Source organism: Falco rusticolus, chromosome 7 (assembly GCF_015220075.1).
Source record: "Falco rusticolus isolate bFalRus1 chromosome 7, bFalRus1.pri, whole genome shotgun sequence".
In the NCBI taxonomy this organism is placed as follows: Eukaryota; Metazoa; Chordata; class Aves; order Falconiformes; family Falconidae; genus Falco; species Falco rusticolus.
In genome coordinates, this window is record NC_051193.1 from 28,466,775 (window position 1) to 28,491,948 (window position 25,174).

General features: G+C 49.2%; 1 protein-coding gene across 1 annotated transcript; it reads left to right on the plus strand.

Moving 5' to 3' along the window:
- Positions 1–358: 358 nt before the first annotated feature.
- On the plus strand, positions 359–25,153 carry LOC119151180 (inverted formin-2-like). The gene is made up of 6 exons (XM_037394763.1): positions 359–618; positions 14,822–14,991; positions 21,762–22,170; positions 23,524–23,639; positions 24,171–24,330; positions 25,116–25,153. The coding sequence occupies exons 3-6, from the start codon at positions 21,777–21,779 to the stop codon at positions 25,151–25,153; spliced, it is 708 nt and encodes a 235-aa protein (XP_037250660.1). The 5' UTR covers positions 359–618; positions 14,822–14,991; positions 21,762–21,776.
- Positions 25,154–25,174: the final 21 nt, after the last annotated feature.

Here is a 25,174-nt window from a genome sequence, read left to right on the forward strand (position 1 = left end):
GGAGGCGCCCCCCGCTCTTTCCCCAGCCGCTGAAGGCGAAGCGCGGCAGTGGCGGAGGCCGGGGCGCAGCGTCCCTGGGCTCTCTGCCCGCCCGGCCAGCCTGTCCCCAAGCTGTCGCGGTTCCCCGCTCGCCCCCAGCCCCCAACTGCAGCCCCAACTGCAGCCGGGGCGGGGGGCGGCGGGAGGCAGGGGGACCCGGGGGGGGGGACCCGGGCGGGGGACCCGGGGGGGGCGACGAGGGGGGCGCAGCCCGCTGGGAGGGCTGGAGGCCGGGAGGGCAGCACGCCCGGGAGGGCCCTTGCTCCGGGGAGGCTCTGCCCGGACCGCTGCCCCGGCGAGCCCGGGGGAGGCACCGGAGCTGCCGCCCGGGATATCCCGGCAGGGCCCTGGCGGGGGCGGCGCGGCGGGACCCCTCACCGGGGGGGGAGAAACTTCGCCGGAGGGGCCGGTCTGGACCCCCCGCCCCGCCGCACCGCCCGCGCTCCGCCCCGAAACCGGGCGCGGCTCCGCGGTCGGGCAGAGCCCGGCGGCTGCGGGCTCCGGCGGAGGGTCCCTGCCCGCCGCACCGCGCCGCGCCGCCCCCCCCGCCCGTCCGCCCGCCCGCAGGAGGCCGCCGCGGTAAGGCCGAGCGCCGCGGGGACGGGGGCGGGAGCGGGGTCCTGGCGGCCGGGAGAAGTTGGGCTGAATCGCCCCCCCTCCCGGGGGGCAGCCCGGCGGGGCATCCCCCCCCCCGGCCCTGCCCCGCTCCCAGCCGGGCTCAGGGAGGAAGGACCCCCGCCGGAGCCCGGGCGAGCGGCTCGGGGGCGCTGCTGGGCGCCGGCTGGACGGCGGGGGGCCGCAGGTCCCCGGCGGGGAGGGATGGTGGTGGTTGGGGACCCGGTCTGGGCTGCAGGTGTGACGGTAGATCGCACGGCTGGGACGTGGTCCCGGCGCCGGTTTGGCGGCACATGGACCGGTGGGGGTCGGTCCGGGCTGCAGATGCAACAGCGCAGCACGTAGGTGGGACGAGGTCCGGATCGCAGGCGCGGCGATGGAAGGTACAGGTGGGAGCTGGGCTGGGCTGCAGTTGCAAGGATGCCGTGTGCGGGCTGGATGTGGTTTGGATCGCAGGTGCAATACACAATGTATAGGTGCGACATGGTCCCCACGGCCAGCGCAGCGGTGCGACGTGTAGGTCCAGCGTGGTCCAGATTGCAGGTGTGACAGCGGGATGTGCGGGCGGCATATGGTCCTGCGGTGCCTGCGTGTGCCAGTGCACCCACTAACACATAGCGTAGGCTGCTGGGTCTGCTGCTAGCGCTGGGCCGCTTGCAGGCTTTTATTTTGAAAAATTCTGTTATCCAGTGGTTTTCAGACAAGGTTTCCCAAGTCCTGCCAGGGTTTACTTGCATACTTCTCTCGTGCCTCATCCTCCCTTTTGCTCAATAGCTCAGCAATGATGAAGTGGCCTCTTGCAACATCAGCACCCAGAGCTGAATTCCAGAGCTTGGGGGTGGGTAAGGAGTGCTCCGATACACTGATCTTAGGAAATAATACCCCAAAACAGTGTTCACGATCCTCTCTCCCCATACCAGATCGGCATTGTGAACTGTACATCGTTTTTCTCTGATTCCTAAGACTGAGGAATTTCACTGAGTAAACATGCTGCAGGCTGTGAAACATGTTAAGCTCCCTGGTACACTGCGAGGACTTCTGGCCTAAGTCAGTTAAAAAGAAAACTTGGGAGTCAGCAGAGTAACAGTAAGGTTGCAATTGTCCTACTGAACTTGCTCAGAATTTGGGCTGTCTGGCCACTAATCTCATTTCTCTTCAAACCACTTAAGCTTGTCTTTCTACTACACAGAGGAGCAGTGGCTGCCAAAACTGGAGGGCAAGGGGGGATTGCAGGAACCTAAGAGGATATGTGATTTTTTTTTGGTCCTGTTATAAGTTAATAATCCCATTCTAGGCTGTCATCCAAGAATTTTGCTTCAAAAATGCGAGCAGTGTACAAGACCCATTGTGTAAAAGATAATCTAAATGTAGGACAGGAAGGGACCTGGCAGGTCAGCAGATCTAAGCACTGAATGATAGTATGCATGCGTTATTGCACACCGCTGTAGTTCATTTGTTCCCAGGCTCCCAGGAAGGGGACGTTTCAGAACTTTATTGAACTGATACTATAATTCCCACCCACCCCACCCTCACAATATATGGCTTTATCTTAATTTTTATTTGCACTATGATTGCTTAGTTCTCCCAGTCTGATGCTTTTCTCTCTTATCAGTCCAGAAATGAGAGTTACATGCTTTTCTGTTTGCTGTGCAATGCCAAACAAGCTAGAACTTGCTGTCTGCTTTCATGAAGCGGGCTCCAGCTTCTGCTGATCCCTGGCAGTCGTGCACTGGGCTTCTCGCTCTCTGACTTCCCCGTGGATGAGCGGGGCTGCAAGGTCCAGCTGGTGCCTCTTGTGCTTTGACACCCCACCCAAAAATAAATACCTCACCTGGTAGGTACTGCAATTAACCTCCTCCTCAGGCTCCTCCTGTCCTGTGATGGGGGTGGGAAACTGGGATTTTCATCTCCAGATGTCTGTCCGACTTTTGTGTTCTGCTGTCAGCTCTGATCTTATTCCAGCCTTCTTATTAATCCCATTTTTATTGTGTATCCCCATGTTCTGTGCTGGTGCGGTATTCTCCCAGTTTTCTCCCACTTGCTGTGTCATGAAAGGAGATGTTAAGTAGGATGGGGTCGCCTTCACTATCCGTAGTGACCCCTGCCAACCTCAGACTGACCCTTTCCACGGGACTGGCTGTCCAATCCTTTCAGGTCTGTACCCTATTTATTACAAATAATCATTTTTTCTGTCTTAACTCCTGGTTTCACTGAGCTGCGTAGCAAGTGGCTGTGCTTCAAATGTGTTGGAAGCTGAACTCTACCCCTTTTTTGCGTGCCAGGTATGCCGGATAGGTTTCCCAGAGCAAATGACTAGAAAATTATTCTTATCAAAGCAAACAAAGTTGCATTTTGTCCTTCTTTCTCCCTCACCATTTTCTTCCATGTCTTCAATTATTTTTTTCCTGCAACAATTATTCTGTTGATGAGGGATTTTTAATCTCTCCATTGTACTGTAACCAGCCGTGAGTAGAAGATGGGCATAATTCAGCAGTGGGTAGCAATAGAATGCCATAGATTAGGCAGCAAACAATAATCACAGAGCTGGAATAGTTGCAGGAACTTCAGACATACTCAATGTTCATATCTGAGCTCAGATTTAACTCCCAGTTGAATATCCTTGCTCTTAATATTTGCAATAAGGTCTATCAATAATGATTCAGAGGAAATACCACCTACAGATTCAACAAAGTCAACTCATAGGATCACACTGTGGCACTGAACAAACCCATCTCTGTTCAATGCAAAGTACTACAGTTTGTAGGTACAAACACATCACAAGAAGATATCCCTGTTCCAACAATTAACATTGTACATTGCTTTTTACCTAACTAGGTGAAAAACGGCTAAATATTTTGCAGAGCCTAGGCACAGCCCTGCTGCGTGATACCCCTGGTGTTCGGTGCAGGAGGGAGGCTCGAGAATAACTATGTGCTACTGGCCTAATATATTATAATCCCTTTGGTATTATCCACCGAACTCCAATTTATTCTGGTGTTTCTCAGCATTGCATGGGCAGCAGTTTACCATACAGTGCTTGTAAGCGTTGTGCTGCAGAGGCTGCCTTCATCTCCCAGTAGCCAGAAAAAGCACTGAGAGAGCACCAAGCAAACCATCTGTATCTTAATTATACAGAGAGCTCTTGTGTCCCGTGCTGTCAACCAAGATGCTAAGACCAAATTGGGAAAGGAAAAAAGTGACATCGAATTCTGAGCCTTGGCTTTCACCTTCTAATGGAGGGCAGTATCTTGGTAGGTCTGCTGTGAGGTTGTCACAGTATTCCAGTTGTTCCAGTTCTGCGGATGTGCTCTATGAACTGGAGCGAAACGCAAAACGGGTGCGCTTCAAAAAAGGATTCTCAACATTTGTGTGGCTTCTCAGGGCCACTCAGGTTCCTCATTAAGGGCAAGTATCATCTGGTTCCTTTTTCCTAGGAAAAAAGTAAGTAGTGAGCAACAGCCAGGCCTTATGATTGCTACCAGATATTGTTAGTGGTAGCTGAGGAGCCAATTTTATGGAACTGAATGTGGAAACAAATAGGAGGAGGGTGTGTGGGGTTCACGAGCCCCTGAGTCATAGCTTGGCATCTACAAGAGTGGCTGCAATTAAAAGTAAGTGGTTGTACGATGTGGCAGGTGAACATTTGTTGCCGTTTTGTCAACCTAGCCTTTCATATCTGTGGAAAACATCAGGAGAGAATCTAACAGCCTGATGTTTTTCTATTTGATGTGATGAACAGGTATCGTTCACAGATTCAGCTGTTTCTTCTAGACTGATACCCGAGCTGACATTTCAAAGTGCTGGGAATACTGAAGTCACAGATCAATGAAAATCTTAAGCAAGCAGTAGTGTTTGCAAAAGGCTTTGTAGCATTTGATGATGTATTTCAAGGTGCTCTGAGAAATCTACTGAGCTGATAAAGGAGACCCAGCAAAGCCAGAAGGAGGGCTGAGAGCCAGTCGATGAAGTCCTCATCCCTGCATCGGAGTCACTCAGCTGATTTCCAAATGTTTAAATATCCTAAAAGTAGTGGCTCACTTCAGAAGGGATATTGCTGCGGCACTATATCCAGTAAAAAAAAGTAAAGGCGAAGGAAGAGCTGCCAAATTTTAAACTTGGTGGGGCACAATGTTGAACTTGGCACAGCTATAGCAGGTATCACCAGGTGGTGCTACTTTGCATGGAGTTCCTGTGTGTGTCTCTTACCAGGACCATTATTTTGCCTCAGCTGAGGTGTATATGGTATTAATTTGGGGGAATGTTTAAGGGCAGAGGAGGAATTTCCTCTTTGTATTGCTGCTCCATCAGAGCCAGTTGGGCAGGTGTCCTCGATCGATCCATCCTTGGTGCTGGGAGGACTTTCCCAAAAGGGACATGAGTGGAACTCCGGTTGATAGCTTGTGTAGCTGCTCACAGAGCACCCACAGGTTCAGTAACACAGAATCTCCCCAGATCCAACTTGCAAAGCCTGCTGTTGCTTCTGCTCCTCCCAAGCTGATGGTTAATGCTGACGCAGGACAGCACTAATGGCAGCAGGCCACCTCGGCACTGTGTGGGTCTCCACTTTTCCAGCTGGAAAAGCTGAGTCACGTTTTAACAAGCGAGGACAGCAGAGGAATTTGGAGATCATTCCAGGAAAGTGTGGGAAAGGAGGCACACTGCAACTATAAAACCTCTAAATGTAGTTGTAGTTTAAAATGGAAAATGTTGGTGATACTGCCCAGGTGGAGGTCAGATGAAGTTGGAGACCCGCAGGTCTGCTCCACTTTCCACCTGCCCTGCAGCAAGCCTGGCCACAGGGAGTCATGGCTGCCTGCCCCTCCTCGTGTTCCCCCCCCAGGTGCCAGCCCTGTCCCTGTCCCAGGGGGTGCACAGTGAGCTCATCCCTTGCTGGAGACACAGCCCTCCCCAGCCTGCCCGGGTGGGTGGTGAGGATGAGGGGAGAGCCCCTTTCCTCTCTCCAAATCAATGAATGAGGATGGCGGGATCATTTCTATTTATTTATTTATAAATGGGGTGAGCAGCTATGTTTGTGTCAGTGTAGCTAAGGAATAACTTTGTTACCCTCCACTCTGTCAGTTAAATTGTATTATTTTTAATAAGGCAGCTATCTCCGTGCTGCTTCTGTTGTGCTGGTTTCCCCTATCTGGGAACTGTCTACTCCTCATCTGTCCTGCTTTTCTGTTAAGTCATTGCACAGCCTTTGCTGAAAGCAGTGAGCTAAGCCTTAGCATTGTTTTCCGACAGAGACCCCAGGTGGAAATAGAAGTTCCCATAGTACAAGGTAGCAGCTTTTTGTGAGCAAGGGTTTTCTTCCCACAGCCTCCCAAGCATCCACACCGTGGCACATCAGCTCTTTCCATTGCCTGGCCCAGATCAAGGTACTTCACCTAAATAAAAGGATGGTCCCTGCTGCCAAAGAGTTTACTCTGAGGAGCGGCTGCAGCCCCTCACGGGCTGGATGTGCAGCCCAGGGGGGGTGGGGAGGAGAGGTGAAGCTGCACAGCCCTCCCATACCATCGGTTCTGCACTGGCCCTCCTGCAGCTGCACTGCAGTGCTGCTGCCCAACACCAAGCGCGTTCCCAGCCCTGCAGCGGGTCCCTCGGGCACGTGGGGTGGCATCGGGGGATTGCGGGGTCTAGCTTTGCAGTCTTGCCCCCTTTGCTGTCCACAGCTGTGGACCTTGGGGGGCTGCCTCCTCTGTGTTAGTTGTGTGAGTAAGCCTCCTCCTGCCCCAGAAGCAGCCACAATCTCCTTTGTGTGTTTCTAGCTCAGAAAAGGCTGATTCATTCTCTGAAGCAGATTAATTACTGCTGCTATTTAAAAAAAAAGAAAAAAAGAAATCCTTTATAGAGTTGGTCAGCTTAACTTTCAGCTGTGTGTACAATGCAGGAAAGCAAATGTGCTCTGAGCAAAAAAGTTTGCAAGGAAAAAGAAACTGTAGCTTGAGATATTTACCTGGCGCTTCAGCAGCGGGCTCTGCAGTTCAGGAAGTATTCATGACTGTGTCTTCTTGACTTATATGACAAGTGGTGCAAATTTGAGCCCACCATGAAGGTGAACTGGGGAACAAATATTTTTATTGCATTATATGTTTTATAACTTGTTTCCCTTCTGGTTTTCATCATGCTGATGTGGCACCTGGCTCCCCAAGTAGCTTGCATCCAAAGCCTGGCTGAGCTGCTCCACTTCTTCCTTGGAAGGCTGCTTTCCAGCCTGCTTGGCTCTGCTTACTTGTTTATGCACTGATGGGCTGTAGTTCCAGATTTCAGAACAAGCTGTCCAATATTCATGAGTTATTCTGTATTTACCCAGTCCTGAGGCTTCTTTTATAAGCCCGGGGATAAATTCCGGGGTTTGTTATTTCCATTTCTGGAAATGGACTGAACCTCCACAACCATTGTCAAGCCCTAAATATGGCCTCTATCTAGAAGAAAGGTAAGAGAAAGGACAACCACAAAACTAAATTGATTTACAAACCTGTAATTCACAAACCTCTGTTCTGATAACAGTTGTAAGCAAGTGTTGGAGCAAGCCATATATGTAGAGATTAATCAGTTATAAAACTATATCCTAATACCAGTTGTAAACTTATTTATCAGATAAATAGAGTGATTTTCCTCTTAAAGATTGCTGACAGCCACATGCTCAGCTGGCGTAAAGCACTGCAGCTCTTTGGACTATGCAAACATGAGGGTATGGCTGAACAAGTGATTTCTTTGTAAATTAAAACCCAATATCAACTACTTGTTTCTAAAGAGATTTTAATTATTATGTAGGAAAAACTAAAAGAAATCAAGGTGTTGGTAAAATATCCTGCGTGTAAGTTAGACTTACGCATATGTAGGGTCATTTTGCCCCAGCATGAGAATTTCCCACCATAAACCTCTGGCAGGTTGTGACATATTAAAATTCGTGCACATTAATTCCAAGACTGAGTTAGAACTGGAAGGATAGTATCTGGGAAGACAACTTCAGGTCACCTTGAAACAACTGGACTAAGTACTGTAGCAAGGTGAAGGTTAAGCCAGTCAAACGTTCTAGGATTACTGTGTTAGAAAATAGGGATTTCAAACTTTTTCATTCAGCAGTAGAGAAAATAGTCTGAAGGCATGTTTGGAGTGGATTAGTTTTGAAATCATGCTAAGCCACTCTTCCACAAGAATTTATTTTAAACGGCTCAAATGCTTAATTTCTTGAGTCAGCAGCTGAGCATGTTCTCTGGTTACTCTCAGTAACGTTCGTATTAATACAAGCTTGCAGGAGAGTACCTGGCAGTATCTGAGTCTGTCCTTCTTAAGGTGTGCAATCTGTACTTTGCCTGTGCCATTAGGAATCCTGCTATAGTCACCCTTATCTGAACAAAAACATTTGGGACGTTTGCTTTCCGGGCTGTTCCACGAGGTGAGATACCAGCCACCATGATTCATCATCAGTGGTTGAATGGAAAAGCTGATCTGGATAGGAAGGAGTCATGTTTGCAGCCTGTTTGGAGAACAGCTGGAGGAAAACTGCTTCCTAATCTACCATTCTGGTGCCCTGGTAGCTTTTTTCAGCAGGGACATCTGTAAATGTTAATACGGATCCAGGGAGCTCTTTTTAGTGGTGCCTAGAACCCTTTCCCCTGTGGGCATCCTACATCAGACTGGTTTTTAGGGAAGAGCTATTCCCTGCCTGAAGATCTTCATCCTTGTGCAAGTGAGGAGGGTTTGTGTCTGTGACGGAGAAGCAAAAGGCTAAAACCTGCACAGGATCTGCTGCCTCTCTCCCTCTGGGAAAGGGCTCAAAAGGTCTTCTTTCTGTAATTACATCTCACTGCTGCAGCACCAGCGTGTGTGCAAGGGAGCAGAGTTCAGCCACCTCGACAGGCTTCATCCTGGCAATTCCCAAGCGGTTCCCCTGCAGCCTTAGCACGGGTGTAATGTAGTTATGCAGGATAAATAAACTGGATAAATATCAGGCTCCTTACTCAGCCTGTGCTTAAGAGCACATGCATCCTTTAGAAATCCATGCATGGGTCTGTGCCCTTTGCTCTGGGTAGAACTGCTGGTGCAGTTTGGAGGTTTGGCAGAAAAAAGCATCGTTGTCTGTCCAAAGAAGGCACCAAGTTCCCCACGGTTAATGGTTTAATCTCCCCAGCTGGAAGCACCCTCCCCAAAACAGGATGTTTGTTTTGTTGCAGAAGCTTCCTACCAAAAGAGCTGTGGAGCGAATGTTTTGGATGTTTCCAGATCGACCCCAGGGAGGGAGCAAACCGGCTGCTTTCACAGTGCTCTCCCAGTGCCTGGGAAAGTCATCACTGGCCCACCCCACCTGCTCCTCAGCTCTTCTGGCATCTCCTGCTGTCCCCGTGGCAAAGGGTGATGCTTGCAAAGGCCAGGCACCTTCCCTTCCTTGTGGGCAGGGCGGGGATTGGGCTCTGCCTCTAAATTTGTATGTCTTCACCTGGCCAAACCTCGTTTCAGTGCCCCTTCGGTACTTTGACACTGGTCCTTCTGGTTGTTTAACGCAGAGTTCAGTTCTCATATGAACGAAGGAGTGTTGTTGAATTGTCTAGACTTCTTCCCAGTACCCTAATTTTTCCCTTATATACACGTGGTTGTCTTCACTGGCTCCATGGGAGCCATAGTACCCAACAAACTGGTCACAGAGATGCAGAGGCAAATATTACACCTCTAATTCTTGAATAATGGCTGTGCTGATGTTTAGTAATTTAGTAGCGGATGCTACTAGGCATTTTAGGCAGTATCACCTAAAAAGAGCCATCGCAGCAGACCTCTGGCTGGCATCTCTCCCTGGGAGCCAGAAATGAGCTGAGTGTCTCCTTTCCAAAATCCTTGACACAACTTCCAAGAGAAGCCACTGGCACAGGAGCTGATTTGTCATGTAAATGTAGAGCAGTGAGAAGACACTGATGGCTGTAATTAGGAATAATCTAATTCCTAAGGGCAAACAGGGTGTATTTATTTATCTTTAATTGGATTCCTGCATTTTGTGGACCCACCATGTGGACAGGGGAGCCGCCACGCTGTGATCTGGAGACAGCAGAGCAATACTGGAGCTGTAGACTGTAGATGGTCTCGGCTCTTTACATAATGTGGGACTGAACGACTAGTTCTTGAATTAATCTGCCTGATTTTGATGTAATTCCTATCCAGAGTACCACCAAATCATCTGCCAGAAAATCGGGGTAAAAATGGGCTGATTTGCTGGGGGGGAACCACTAGCCCTCTCTGAGCAACCTGAAAGCTGCTGGGACAGAAGCTCAGACAGGAGGGGATGGATCCATAAAAGGATTTATGCCTTTAACACGCTACATCCCTGTGGTTGGGGGGCAAAGTTTTGCTCCCCAGGACATCACTCAGCTCTCCTGGAAGGCAAACGTTCAGACCCCACCCCCACACCCCTCTCCAGGCATGTGGGGCTGCTGCTGCTTCCTCCAGAGGAAGAGGAGGCGAGGGGTGCTGAGCATCCCCCACTCCCCAGGCAGTGCCCAAAGCGTTCGGTCAGAGACGCAGCCCCATGGTGGACTCTTCCTGGTGGTGCCATCAGAAGCAAACACCCTTGCTGGGGCTGAGCTGGGACCACCAGGCCGGTGGCGGTGGCAGGGTGCTGAGCGCGGCGGGGGGCAGAAGCATCAGTACATGCATCAGCTGCTCCCGCAGCGGCTGGCTCACTGCGGTGGGGTGTGGGCAGCTGCCTGCAGCAGCGGGCAGGGCTCTCAACACAGCGATGGGGGAGCTGGGATCCAACCCCCCTCATTTTTCTCAGCTGCTGCCCATTGCTGCTGCTGTTCATGTGCCGTGGGGCTTGCAGGAGGGGGGCTGCAGCCCTAGAACCGTTTTTTCTGCTTTTTAGCCCATTTTCTCTGCTGCTTCTGCTTATTCTTCATGTGTACATCGCTTAGGTGATGCAGCCTCTCTAAGAACGTATTTCTGGCCTATCTCACAGGTCCAGACTACAGATGAGACCTGATGGTCGCTGATAGCCCTTTAAATTTCTTCCGTGGTTGCAAGGACAGGAATTTGCCATGTCAACAATCCTTTCTCTGCAGGATTTTTTTTTTCTCTTAACTTTTTATTTTTTCCTAAAACCCGCTGTGAGCCCATCCTGCTCCCAAGAACCAGATTAGCAACTAAACTTTACAGGACTCAGGGATTACACTTCAGGAGTGCATGTAATGTAAAGTGACATTCATTTGCTGTTGTAAAACCCGTTATGAATTAAAGTTTGTCTTGGATTGTATAAACACTCCCTCAGAGTGCTTCCTACAGCAGGATGGGGAGATGTGCAGAGTCATTTCCTTGGATATTGAATTGTTATGGTGAAATTGCCTTAATTAGAAAACACATGGGCAAGTTCATCGCTTTAAAGGCGAGCTGAATTTGGACCGAAGGGCAGACAGATCAGTGCATTTCTAACATCGGTGGAGCTGTGTTCGTGTCCACGAGGGTTGAGTTTCCCCACTAAGGCAGGAAAACTTGCTGTGGGCTCCAGCTTTTCATCTAGGAGGTTCAGTTCAGGGTAGAGACCTCACAGAGTAAGAAAAAACCAGCATTTAAAGGCTGACCACCACTCTGAGCCAGTCAGGAGGTATCTGCTAAAATGGGCCGTGTTGAAATATTCATAATTTAATAATAACTAGCTTGCAGTTAACACCTCCCAAAAGGCTGAATGGATGCGTTTTACAGCTGTGGCTTGCAAACTAGTTTCCACGTGACATCTCGACCAGAGAGGCATAGAGGTTTTCTGTTGAAAAGAGCTTTTCAAGTCTTCGAAGCCTGCTTAGCTCATAAAAGCTGGGCTGGACTGAAGCTCAGCAGGACCTTAGGGTGCCCCAGTGAGAGCAGGATTCCCATCATCGAGCCCCTGCCCAGAGGAACACTGCCTGAGCCTCCAACCTTTGCTGTGCCACCCCTCTCCTAGCTGCCAGTCCAGGGCTCGGCAGCCTTGGGTTGGACATCCTTATTATTTAAGCTGTCCTGGCTCTTGCAGCATTTCAAAGATCTCTGAGATCTTGCAGTGTTTAAAGCCCCAGTGCCACAAAGCCAGGAGACAATCAACAAATGGTTACAGGACTGGTGCCACAGCCAGGAGTTTGGCTGCTTAGACCATGGGACTCGTGGAGAAACCTGGTCTACTGGGGGCTGATGGGGTCCATCTGTCAGAGAAGGGGAAGAGCATCTTCAGTTGTAGGCTTGCCAAGCTGGTGAGGAGCACTTTAAAGTTGCGGTGGGAGGGGAACCTCAATCCATCCCACTCCTACCAGTTTGATGCTGGTGCCAGCAATAGATGCCCAGAGCCTGGAGAGGGATCGCAGGTCAGCAGGAGAGCACCTGAAGAACAGCACAGAGGAATTACAGCTGCTCTGGCTAGTAAGTCAGCTTCCTCGGGGGCCCAACTTAAATGCAGGTGCACACAACGTAGGGAATGAACCAGAGGAGTTAGAGACGTGCGCACCCCTGCAGGGCTACAATCTTATTGGCACCACAGAGATGTGGTGGGATGGCTCCCATGGCTGGAGTGTTGGCATGGGAGGATACAGGCTCGTTAGGAAGGAGAGGCAGGGGACTTCAGGAGAGCAGACTTTGGCCTCTTCAGGAATCTGCTTGGTAGAGTAGCCTGGGACAAAGCCCTGGAGGGAAGAGGGGCCCAAGAAAGCTGGTTAATATTCAAGGATCACCTCCAAGCTCAGGAGCGATGCATCCCAACAAAGAGGGAGTCAGGCAAAACCACCAGGAAGCCTCCATAGCTGAACAAGTCACTCCTGGGCAAACTCAAACACCAAAAGGAAGCCTACAGAGGGTGGAAGCAAGGACAGGCAGCCTGGGAGGAATACAGAGAAATTGTCCGAGCAGCCAGGGATCAGGTTAGAAAAGCTGAAGCCCTGATAGAATTAAATCTGGCCAGGGACGTCAAGGGCAACAAGAAAATCTTCTATAGGTACATCAGTGATAAAAGGAGGACTAAGGACCCTCTCTGTGGGCCCCTAGTGGGGCCAGTGGACCCTCTCCAGAAGTAAACGAGAGACCTGGTTACCGGGGATGTGGAGAAGGCTAAAGTAATTAATTACTTTTTTGCCTCAGTGTTCATTGGCAAGTTCTCCAGCCGCACCGCCCCGGTCACAGAAGGCAAAGGCAGGGACATGGGAGAAATAAGAACTGCCCACTGTAGGAGAAGATCAGGTTCAAAACCATCTAAGGAACCTGGAGGTGCACAACTCCACGGGACCTGATGAGATGCATCCACAGGTCCTGAGGGAACTGGCAGATGAAATGGCTAAGCCTCTGTCCATCATATATGAGAAGCTGTGGCAGTCTGGTGAAGTTCTCACTGACTGGATATTGGGAAACATAACCCCCATTTTTAACAAGGAAAAAAAAGGAAGACCTGGGGAACTACAGACCAGTCAGCCTCACCTCTGTGCCTGGCAAGATCATGGGGCAGACCTTCCTGGAAACTATGCTAAGGCACATGGAAAATAGGGAGGCGATTGGTGACAGCCAGGGTGGGTTCACTAAGGGCAAATCATGCCTGACAAATTCAGTGGCCTTCTACGATGGCATTCTACACAGCAGTGGTGGATAAGGGAAGAGTGACTGACATCATCTACCTGGACTTGTGCAAAGCATTTGACACTGTCCCACATAACATCCTTGTCTCTAAACTGGTGAGACATGGATTTGATGGATGGACCACTTGGTGGATAAGGCATTGGCTGGATGGTCACACTCAAAGAGTTGTGGTCAACAGCTCAATGTCCAAGTGGAGACCAGTGACAAGTGGCGTTCCTCAGGGATTGTGCTGGTATTGGAACCAGCACAGTTTAATGTCAGCCACATGGACAGTGGGATCGAGTGCATCCTCAGTGAGTTTGCTGGCAACAGCAAGCTGTGTGGTGTGATCAACACACTGGAGGGAAGGGATGCCATCCAGAGGGACCTTAGCAGGCTTGAGAGGTGGGCCTGTGCAAACCTCATGAAGTTCAACAAGACCAAGTTCAAGGTCCTGCACATGAGTCAGGGCAATGCCAAGCTGGGCCGAGAATGGATTTAGAGCAGCCCTGAGGAGAAAGACTTGGGGGTGTTCGTTGACAAGAAACTCAACGTGACTCTGCAATGTGCGCTTGCAGCCCAGAAAGCCAACCACATCCTGGGCTGCATCAAGTGTGACCAGCAGCTCAAGGGAGCTGATGCTCCCCCTCTACTCCACCCTCCACCCCAGACCCTACCTGGAGCACCACGTTCAGCTCTGGGGCCCACAACGTAAGAAGGACATGGACCTGTTGGAATGAGTCCAGAGGAGGGTTGTGAAGATGATCAGAGGGCTGGAGCACCTCTCCTATGAAGATGGGCTGAGAGAGTTGGAGTTGTTCAGGCTGCAGAAGAGAAGGCTCCATGAAGACCTCACAGCAGCCTGCCAGTACCTAAAGGTGCCGACAAGAAAGCTGGAGGGGGACTTCTTACAAGGGCCTGTAGGGATAGGACAAGGGATAATGGTTTTAAACTTGAAAAGGGTAGATTTAGAGTGGATATTAGGAAGAAATTCTTTACTGTGAAGGTGGTGAGGCACAGGCTGCCCAGAGAAGCTGTGGGTGCCCCCTCCCTGGAAGTGCTCAGGGCCAGGTTGGATGGGGCTTGGAGCAACCTGGTCAAGTGGAAGGTGTCCCTGCCCATGGCAGAGGGGTTGGAACTAGATGATCTTTAAGGTCCCTTCCAACCCAAACGTTCTGTGATTCTATGAAAACCCTGCACAGCTGATGTAAGGTACAAGGGACTGTCCCCACCACCTGCCACCCCCACGCTCTCTATCCCACCCACCCCAGCCATCCTTCTTCCTCTTTTTTTTTTTTTTTTTTTTTTCCCCTCCCCACCCCCCTTTTCTTTGCCAGATCATTTCCCTGCTTTGATCATTTCCCTGCTCTGCGTCACCCCAGGCCAGGACCACTTTCATGTGATGGCGCACAGATGTGCGGTGCGGTGCAAGCCTTCCTCCTTCCCAGCCCATGGGGAAGTGTTACCCTCCCAGCGGCCAGGGAATGAATGGGGTGACAAATGACATGCAAATACCTTCTCTGGAAGCTATATAAAAGTCACTTCCTTGCCTTTCTGAAGATTGACATTTACGTACTATTAGACGCTGATATCCTGTTGAACTTTCTTACAGCATGCGATTTGCAGAAACGCTCCTATGGGGATTTAGGCTTTATTGACTGAAGGTTCCTTGGCAGAGAAGGAGAAAATGAACTGGCTGGAGAAGTGAAGGCTCACACAGCCAGCTGAGAAGGATCCTTCTGTGCAAAAGAGACAAGGGAATAATTTGGCTTCATCTCCGAGGTAGGAATTTTTCCCTCTGCCTGTTTTTTCTGTCCTTTTGGCATCCTGTGGAGGTGTTGAAAAACAAAAGAAAAAAAAAGCAATAAAAGGTTTTTGGCTCTCATAATAAGTTGGTGTGACAGCTTCCCGCTGAGCAGGAGCCGGGAGAATCTTAGAAAGTTACCACTGCACTGCTCATGTTGCTGGGTAACAGTTTCTGTTTCTCACGTGACCCCCAAATCATAATAATAAATCGCATCCCAAAATGCCGAATGATGCTGGAATTGCTGGTAGGTGGAGGTGCTGCCTCGGCCAGCACGCGAGCACTGTAGCAGGGGCAGGGGGGGTCTCCAGACCCACCTTACACCCCATCGTGCTTTTCTTGGGATCAGTATTCCTTCCTGGCTGGGGTCAGGATGCCCCGCTGGCTCCTGTGGCTCTACTAAGGACAGCAGGGAGGAAGCCCCGGTGAGCCCAGGGTGCAGCGGGTGCAGCCCCATTTGCTGCAGCGAAGCTGAGAGCCAGCGTTGCTCTGCAGGGGGCAAGTGCTGGCTACCACTTGGCATCCCTCTGGCATCTGCCGTGCCCCCAGAGGCCTGTGGTGGCATGTGAGGATGCCGCAGGGCTCGTATCTACGGTGGAAAGCTTTTTAAATTGGTTTGGGTGACTTGGCACTCAGATAGGGAAGGCTGGCACCTTGCTTCTAGCCGCCGCGGTGGCAGTGGCCATTTCCAAAGCTAAGGTCTGACAGCTGCACCAGTCTGATTCAAACCTGACTTACTGGGATAAGGTAAACTGCTTGTTGAGTGTCTTCAGACAGTGTTATTAAACCCATTTGAAGGTAAATTAGTGCAATCTGTAAATATAAATAAGGGTTTAGATGCCACTGAAGATCCTAACATCAACATCCTTCAGCTTCCCAGTTCAGCTTGATTTGTATGTGGTACCTGTAGCAGCCTGATGATTTATTTACTTGTTTATTTACTGGTGGGGAAGAAGTCACCGGTGATTATTTTTATTGGTACAGTTAATCCTGGTGTAATCTCACCACTACCAATACATATTGAATGGACACATTTACCCCATGTGCAAGACATCACGCCACATCATAGCTTACAGTTGCCCAGGAGAGAGAAGCTGTGCCGGCACACAGTATCCTAATAGCGGTGGATGGGACTGAATCAGGACAATCTGTTTTTCCTTTCTTTGTGAAAGAATAAGCTATAATGGAAAAATGTGTGTACATTTATACTGCTATGGCCGTGGTCCTTTATGTCTATGCACTGAAGTCCTTTTCTGGGGGTTTGCTGCCAGTCCCAGCCAGCAAATGGATGGCACAACTCCCGCCCACCGGCTGCAGCAGGCTGTGTCCATGCTCCCTCATCTGCTAAAGGCAAAACGCTCCCTGCCATGGTGCGGTGCCTCTGAGGACACTGCCAGCCTGAGATGCTCCATGAAAGCTCTGATTTGAGCTGTACTGAAGTGAAGCATAGTGCATCAGAGACTTCTTGAACTTCTTCAGTAACGCAGAGCAAGACTGGGCACTCATTCCAAGACCTTTTAATTTTTAAAGCAGAAATCACTCATTCTGGCCTCTGATACAGGTGAGGATCAAGAATGCGTAGATCGCAAGTCTACTGAGGCTACTGGTTATGGCAGGAAAAGGATGGAGCAGCAGCTGCTTTAGGTGCTGAGGCAGGATCTGTTGAGCAAACCATGCCTTTTGTTTGCACACCTCGATTTCCCACTGTACCCTCACCATCAGCTCCCCTGGGAGCCTGAGTGCACTGCCAGTTCCTACCGATGCTAATGGGCCCACACCAAGGGGTCAGATTTGTTTCTACAATAGAGATTTGTGGTGTCCCCCACACTTCTTTTGGTGTGTGGGAGGATGATTTCATTAGCCTGTACGTACACAAGCTGTTCAGAAGCTGCACAGGAAAACACAATAGTACAAATGAAAGCAAAAGGAGAGCAGGAAGAAGCTATCACGCTTCTGGAAGTGGCTTCGGAAAGCACAAAGCCAGGATATTGTTTCTTTTTAGTGACTGAGTAGTCTGACATGTTGCAAAATACAAAAGCTTGGCGTATTCCCAGCAGCAGAGTGAAAATTGGAACTGCCCAGAAGCAAAACCTACCATTAGCAGCCAGCCAGGCAGAACGGGCTCCTGAGTGCCAGGAAATGGCACAGAACAGAGGAGGGGCTGAGCAGCAAGAAAGCTTTTCTTCAGGGGCAGCGCTGTGCCCCAGCAGCCTTGGGGAGGGAAGTAGAGGGCTGCGAGGGTCAGGATGTGGGGTCACATGCTCTCAGACTTCTTCAAATTTGTGTGTGTGGGGTCAGGATGCTCTCAGACTTCTTCAAAGGGCCACAAGGAGCTGCCATTCCCCCCATGCCCCCCCCCCCCCACCCCATCTTGCAGCATGGGCAGCAGGTCTGCTCCCAAAAAATCAGAACGGTTTTGACTAATTTTTCTCCCTGTTGTTTTCCCTCAATTATACTTAGCTGCCCTGAGAAAACTCTTTTTAGATGTCCTCCCAGGTCCTTGCTGTGATCCATGTCATCCTGGAGGCATGTAATAATTTAGACTGAAAGCTGTGCTGTGCAGCTCTGTTCTCCACAGCTTCAAATGATAGAGAAAGTATTGATGTACCCTGATTTATCTCCCACAGATGTCATCTCCCTAGGAGCTGACTTGAAGGACAGAGGGGCACAGAAAACTGAATTTGGGAAGCACCTGACTCAAAAAGAAAAAAGGACGAAATTTTATGAACTGTGTTGGATGCATGCTGGGAACATCACAGCTTTGCAAACCCAATGATCCAAAAAGCTAGCACCATGAACCACAATGTTGCTCTGGCTGGGAGCAAGAGGAGAAGTCTTTATGGTGCCTTTATGTTTCCCGAAGGAATCTCTTCAAACGAAGAGTATTTTTACATTGATGCTTTTTTAGCCGTCATTCCCCATCAGGCTTAACCAAGCTCGGAGGGTGAGAAGCAAGATGAGGAGAGGGTTGCATTTATCATGGTGAATGCTGTGAGCCGTGTCCCCATGGCAGCAAGCACAGATGCACCATCAGGATGTGTGCAGGGAGCAGCACCCAGCACCGGTGCCTCCTTCCGCTGGGGAGGGCAGACCATGGGTGCTGCAGGCATGGTTGAGTGAAGAGGCTGGGGACGTTGTTTCCACCATCACATCCTCCTCTATAGCCTAGGCAGCAAAAAGCAAAGCTCCCCATGTCTGTCTACTGGCAGGAGGAGAGATGTTTTCAGTCTAGCGTCTTGCCTCTGCTGGCCAGGGGACTTTCCATCCCTCAGCCAGCTCAGTCTGAATGGCCCCTGTGAGACAGCCAGATAGATGCATTCCATTTTAAGCCCTTATCTGTCTCACTCTGCTGAGATCATTTACTTGCTAATAAGCTCCTGTGGTCAGAGATAAAAGGCTTTTTTACCAGCCCTGTGAGGATGTACCTGAGTGGCTTTGCAACACTGTGGTTCATGGAAAATATGGAAAGATGTTGCATTCATAATATATCACTCATATCTGTGTTTGTAAACAGATTTATCACACCATCTGCAGAATCATACTGCAGTCTCCTCCATATTTATTTCATTTCAATTTATATATACAGCTCCTGTTTATTTTATTCCCTTTTTATGATTAGAGACATTAGCTGCTTTTTTTTTCCTTCCCTACAAAAAGAGTGCACTCTCTGTGGGAAAGAATATGTAATCAATCCAATTTGTTCATCTTAGTGCATAAAACCAGAAGCTGGTACTGTTTGGAGAGGTACCTGCCTGGACTTGTGTCTCATCACTTCACATCTGTGTGGAGCAGGTGGGGAGGAAAGGATAATTCTGAACAAATCTGTGGGTAAACAGGATGTTCTGTCAGTGTTTCCCGTCTCCTGTTGCACTGGGTGGGCTTCATTTCCAGAAACCAGCTAAGCCTGAAGTCAATAATACCACTATGCCTCCGATTTTCTGTAGCTTCTTCATATATAACGAAGTATTTGTACAACTGTTGAGCAAAAAAGCCAGCCAGCTTTGTAATCTGGTTTGGTAAGACGCATTTAGTCAGATGCAAATTTTAGAAAGTGGTTTTCTGAAGTATAAAAAGAGAGAGAGGGGAAGCTTGCGGTCAGCAGCCACTTCTGCAGCCCCTTGGCTGAACAGCACGAGCCCTGGCACAGCTCCAGGCAGAGCAGAGCCAGGAGGACCATCCTCCTCCAGTGGTTGCTCCTGCAGGCTTCCTCACCCGGCGGGAGCACGAGGCTCTTCTGTGCACACCCAGGGACCAAATCCAGGTTCTCTGCTCGCTGCACGCTTTCACTTTGGGGAGAGGAAAGAGCCTGGGCACCAGCAGAGGCAAGAGGAGGGATGGGTCCTACCCAGTGAGCTAGGCCATGGCCCCCGCTGCCAGCACTTCAGTTTGTGCCCATCCCCTGTGCAGAAGTTAAAAACCCAGGACAGTCAGTTCCTCCTCCCAGGCAGGAGGCTGAGGGATGTCAGGTCCTTGCGGAAGCCACCAAAGAATGGGGCTGGGTGGAACGAGCTGTGCTGCACCCTGGTCCGATGGTCCTCGGCACTGCCCCACACTGGAGGCCTGGCCTGGACCCCAGGCACTGGAAGAGTACTCGATGTGCAGCACAGGGCAGGATTTGTCCACAGCTCCTTGGGAATGCCTCTCCAGTCCAAGACTAAATTCGCCGTGGTGAGAGGGGTACGGTGCTGCCTCATCAGCAGGGCTGTGACTCGGGCAGGACATTTTCGCTTCTCGCCCTCCAGGAAGGGAGGATTTCACTTCTTTGCATCGAGCCTAACCCAGATTCCTGGGCTTGGGAACAGAGGAACGATTCAGGGTGACTAACTCCAACAAGAATTTTACCGAGAGTGAGCAAGGGCTCCGGGCTGCAGACAGTGATGACAAATCTTAGAAACTCAAGCCTGTACTTTGGCAGGAGGGTTTATTGTTTGGGTTTGTTTTTTTTTATATGATCCTTTTTATTACTTGTCAGCTGTACAGTGTGTTCTCAGATGGTATATTCACAACTTCATGTTTTTTGATCATGACCATCATTTTTTCAGATAACAGAACAGTGAACAACTGGGCGCTTGGCCAGGTCTTTCCCCATTGAAGCAAAGTGAAACTCGGTGAGAGGGTTTCTCCGGAGCTCTCTAAAAGGATTTTCTGTGACTGTATCCCACAACCTCCACCACCTCTCTGGCCCTTACCGAACACAGCTTTTGATGCTGTGAGCTGAATGCCCCTGCCAATCTCCCATCATCACCTTTTCCCAGGGGAATTGTTCAGGCTTTCTCAAATATCCCATCCTATCACACTTCACATCTTTCCAGGAGGCACGTTTAGGCCTACCAAAAATTAGTGAGCAAACTTTCTGGCAGCGCATTTGCCGAGGGGTAACTGCCAAGATGAGATTTAGGGTGAACCAGCCGCCGTGTGGCTCTGCCGTGGAGAAGCCGCCAGGACCTCTCTCAGCAGTGCAGTCCCCAGGAAAAATCACAAGGCAGGCTTTAAAGTAACGGGATTATTTCCAACCGTTGTAAATGGTCTGTGCTTCATCTTGGTTTTCTGGCAAATAAAACCTTTGAAAGATTTCTCGAGTTAGATTTTCCAAGCCTTTTCCCTATGTGCTGCAGGGCTAGAAACCCTTGTGCTGGAGCTGGTAAGGGAAAGTGAGAGTCTCCTAGAATCCCTTCAATCCCACAGGTGCTGGGCTTTGGGGGCCAGGTGGTCCCCAGGTTATTTTGAGCCCTGTGGGGCTCACCAGGCCAGGGAAGCAGAGGTCTCAGTGCTGTGGCAGGGAGCATCAGTGGCTGGCTTTGGGTCCAGCAGGTTTATCTCCCTTTTGTGGGACAAACTGTCCTGTCTGAGAGCAATTCAGCTTTCAAACATTTGCATTCAGGTTTGAAAAGGACTTGCACTGTGTAGCTTAATCACTGTGGGTCTGAAAATTAACAGTTCTGCCTAAAACCATAAAATTTGGCCCCAAGAGTTAACTAGACTTGGCTTTGCTATTTCTCTGTGCTGAATCAGCTCCTCACGCTGCTAACAGCGTGGCTGAGACTGGCCCGTCCTCCAGGCAGATGGGCCTCGAAGAGATGCTCCCTGTCTCTGAAAAGACATGCTGCTGTTTTCATAGCCTCCCACCGCCGCCCCTTCGCTTGCAAGCTGGTGGGCTCTCACCTAATCATGTGCAGGCACCACGTTTTGCAAACGTATTTGCTATTACAGCAGGCGAGAAGAGATTTAAGTGAGTGCTGTAAAACTAACCTCCACATCAGTCAAAAGAAACAAAAGCAAAAAATAACAAGGATCTGCTCAAAATTACTTCTCCATCCCATTACAAATGCTTAGAAACTGCGTAGCCTCTCCAGCACAGTGCGATTTTAAAGCGGTTTAATGGGCGTTAAGTTGTTTAGAGCTGATAATGCCGCTTCCAACTTCATCCTTTTCCTGCATGGAAATAGGTAGTGGCTATCGACTGGTGTAAATCGGCTACTTTAAAGCCGTATGTGCTGGCTTAGATGTGCTAAGAGTCTCTCTACAGAGTTTTCAAGGCCTGAATAGAATGTGTGTGGTTAGGAAAGGGATATATTGAGTTTCTTCAGCAGAGGACTGGTTCCAGCGTGTGTGCCCTATGTGCTGGAGAGCTGGGGACCTGCTGTAGTTGAGCTTTACATCGTGATCGCTACGAGAAAAACCCGGGCTGCCAGAGGGCTGTTTGCCAGTCCAGACAAACTTCTCACTTTCTCTTTTCTTTTTCTTTCAGGACAAACTGTTCATAATGTCAGTCAAAAAGGAAGGTGCCCACAAGAAGTGGGCTGCCCTGAAGGAGAAACTCGGACCCCAGGAGACTGACCAGTCGGAGGCTAACCTGGAGAATGCTGAGCCAGAGCTGTGCATCCGTCTCCTGCAAATGCCGTCAGTGGTGAACTACTCCGGGCTGAAGAAGCGGCTGGAGAACAGCGATGACACCTGGATGGTTCAGTTCCTGGAGCTGTGTGGGCTGGACCTCCTCCTGGAGGCCCTAGACAGGCTGTCTGGGCGAGGAGTGGCCAGGATTTCTGATGCCTTGCTCCAGCTCACTTGCATTAACTGTGTGCGAGCAGTCATGAACTCCCACAAAGGCATCGAATACATTGTGAACAATGAGGGCTACGTCAGAAAGCTCTTCCAAGGTGAGAAGACATCTTCCTGCTTCATCCATCGCATGCAGCATAGGGAGGGACTTTTCTGTTGCTTATCCTCCTGCCCTGCACCAGGCTTCTTGCAAATTGTTGGTTGCAAGTGATTAATGAGATTGTTTTCTTCTTTAAGATAATGCTGCTTTGAAATCACATGGGCTTCCTTTGCCACCCAATGCTATTTCCACACAGATATCTTCATAGTTTGCTGAGAAGCCATGGATAAACCCAGCCTTAGCTGTATGCAGGCTTGAGAAGTCTTCAGCCCTTTGGTTGTCAGCAGACATTTGCTTTTTAGTCTCTGTGAGCCCCAAGGGAAGAGTGAGAGGAATTAAAAGGGCTTGGAGACTTGTTCTCTGTAAAGAGGAGGGAAGGTGGCATGGTTTAGACTCCAGACAGCCTGTTCTCTGCACTGCTCGGTCCATTCCTTTTAGAAGATGGTAGGTAATACCACTTGCTTTCCTTTACCATTCACTTGGCTTGTCGTTAGGTATGAAACTCATCAGGGCATCTCCTAGAACTTACTGTACAGCAATTAATGACGGTGGTGCTGGGAAAATAACTTCTGTGCTGCTCCACAGAGCTGAGATCACAGCTGTGCCCAGAAAACCTTATTAACAGCTCTTTAAAATGCATTTAGTCTGAAAGCTAGCTTGCTCCCCTCTTCGGTTTTGAAGTCCTCTTCCTTCCTCTCCTCCCTGTGTTTTCTTAACCAGTGTGAAATATAAAACTGGCATTTTTCTGCTGCGAAAACAGGGGGGCACCCTGGGCTTTTCAGCAGTTGAGCTTCTTTGTGCGCTAAAAAATGAAAAATCAGATGGTCAAATCCACTTCCTCCCAGCTGCCGGGGTTCACAGAGAAAGAGTAGTGGAAAAAAGGGAAAACATGGGGACTGGTTAGAACAATTGGCCTACTTGATATGCATATTGGGTATTTCTGCACTAAAAATAAGACTCATTAATGGAGGAAGATGGTTCATCTGCTGTTCTAGAAAGGACCCATATGTGAAAATGGGAAAAAAAATGCGTGACTGAGTGCTGAGGCCTTGGCTGCTGTTGCAGCATGCCGCTGGTAGGTGGAAGAGATGAACAGCTACAAGCAGCAACAAAATCCCAATAGGATACCTGTAGCATTTACTGTTTCCACTAAAAGTTATTTACACGTCACGTAATGCTATTGGGATGGGATGTCTATACATTGAGAGATTTGTATTCCTATCTTCCATGCAGTGGCTCCACTCCGTCTTTTTTCTACCACTGATCATAACCCATGTAGCAGAAGACACTGAGATTCAGAACATTAATGTAATTGTAAAATCTTTTCTGTTTTGTTTTGTTCTTTCTCCAGCACTTGATACAACTAATGTCATGGTCAAAAAGCAAATATTTGAACTCTTGGCTGCATTGTGCATTTACTCATCAGATGGCCACGCTTTGGCTTTGGATGCCTTGGACCATTACAAGGCAAGTGTTGGGCTGCAGCAGGAGGTATGGCTCTGCTCTGATCCATGCAGGTAGATCCATGTACCACAGAAAAGGTCTGGGAACTAAGGTCATTTTGCATCGTTTTTGGTAAGAGAGGCAGGGATTTATAAGGTAAAAACTGTAGGAATTTGGCCTGGTCAGCATAAGTCCATGGTGCTGCTCTGTGACTTGTCTGGACAGATGACTGCCAACCACAAAGTCCTTTCTGGCAGGAAAAGCATTACCAGATTAGCAAAATAGATGGTGCCACATCCACGGGTTTCACTGGCCACAAGCTGAGGTAGGTGCATCAGTTATCAGAAAGCATAAAAGCATCCAAGAGGAGTTTCACTGCCTTTCTGTGCCAAGCAGACCCTGTTTCGTAATGGAGGAGTGCTGCTCTTACCTGTATTTCCCCATCTTGTGCACAGTGGGATAAACTGAGAGATCTTAAGATCCTAATTCCAGCTGAGAGCCTGCACCAAAGCGGTAGACATTTCTGAACAGAAATATCACGTGTGTTATTAACAGAGTGTGAAGAACCAGCAGTATCGATTCAGCGTCATAATGAACGAGCTCTCCAACACAGACAACGTGCCATACATGGTGACACTGCTGAGTGCTATCAATGCCATCATACTGGGGAAAGAAGAGCTAAGAACAAGGACACAAATCAGAAACGAGTTCATAGGTAAGGATGTTTGTTGAGTCTAACTTTCTCTGGAGGAAATCACTCGCCAAGCAGTTTTATTTTCAGATGTATCCATAAGGTGACTAAAGAGGGCTGGGAAGCAAAACTGCAAATATTAAAGGCAGACTTTTTTTAAATTATTTTTTGGTTCTCTTCAACAACCTTTCTGTAACCACTTTTTTTTTAACTGTGCTGCTTTCCCGTAGCTTTGATCTTTTCTGGAATCCCAGTAGTGCTGGATCACTTGAGCTTCTTCAATAAATTTCTATAACCAACCATCCTATGTAGCCGTATTTCTGTATATTGCAACTCCTATTAACAGTAAATCAGGTTTCTCCACCCTGTGTCTGCTCAGCTGAGCCACAGAAACTGCCCTGTGATTCAGAAATACTTTCCAGCTGCTTGAATACCAGGATCCTAGGTACCATTGTTAGGACCTGCCTCGCATAATACACACATCTGAGCTGGTAAGCCTGGGAACCGTTTCTCTCTGGAGTTCATCTGACTGATTTTAGATGTCTGCTTTGTGACTCATGCCCCAGAAGTGCCTGTGTCCCTCAGTCACTCCAGGGGGATGCTCCAGTGGTTCACGCAGCTGCAGGCATGTGTCCATGGGCCTCTTCATTTGCCAGATGACCCTACCCACTTTGACAGATCCATCTGAAGACATTTTCACTTTTTCTCTCTGCAAAAAGTGTTCATGAGCATAACATTATATAAAAATCATAATAGATCAGAACCAAGTAGGTCATAATGCCAATATATCTAATTTTTTTCTCTCCCAGGGCTTCAGCTGTTGGATATTTTAGACAAGCTAAGGTAAGGATCACTGTTTAAATTTTCT

What these genes read in the sequence shown, in the direction of transcription:
- LOC119151180 (XM_037394763.1), top strand. Translation starts at nt 21,777, where the DNA reads ATGTCAGTCAAAAAGGAAGGTGCCCACAAGAAGTGGGCTGCCCTGAAG. An exon ending in ATGCCTTGGACCATTACAAG is followed by an intron (nt 23,640 to 24,170) that starts GCAAGTGTTGGG and finishes TGTTATTAACAG; the next exon opens with AGTGTGAAGAACCAGCAGTA. An exon ending in AATCAGAAACGAGTTCATAG is followed by an intron (nt 24,331 to 25,115) that starts GTAAGGATGTTT and finishes TTTCTCTCCCAG; the next exon opens with GGCTTCAGCTGTTGGATATT.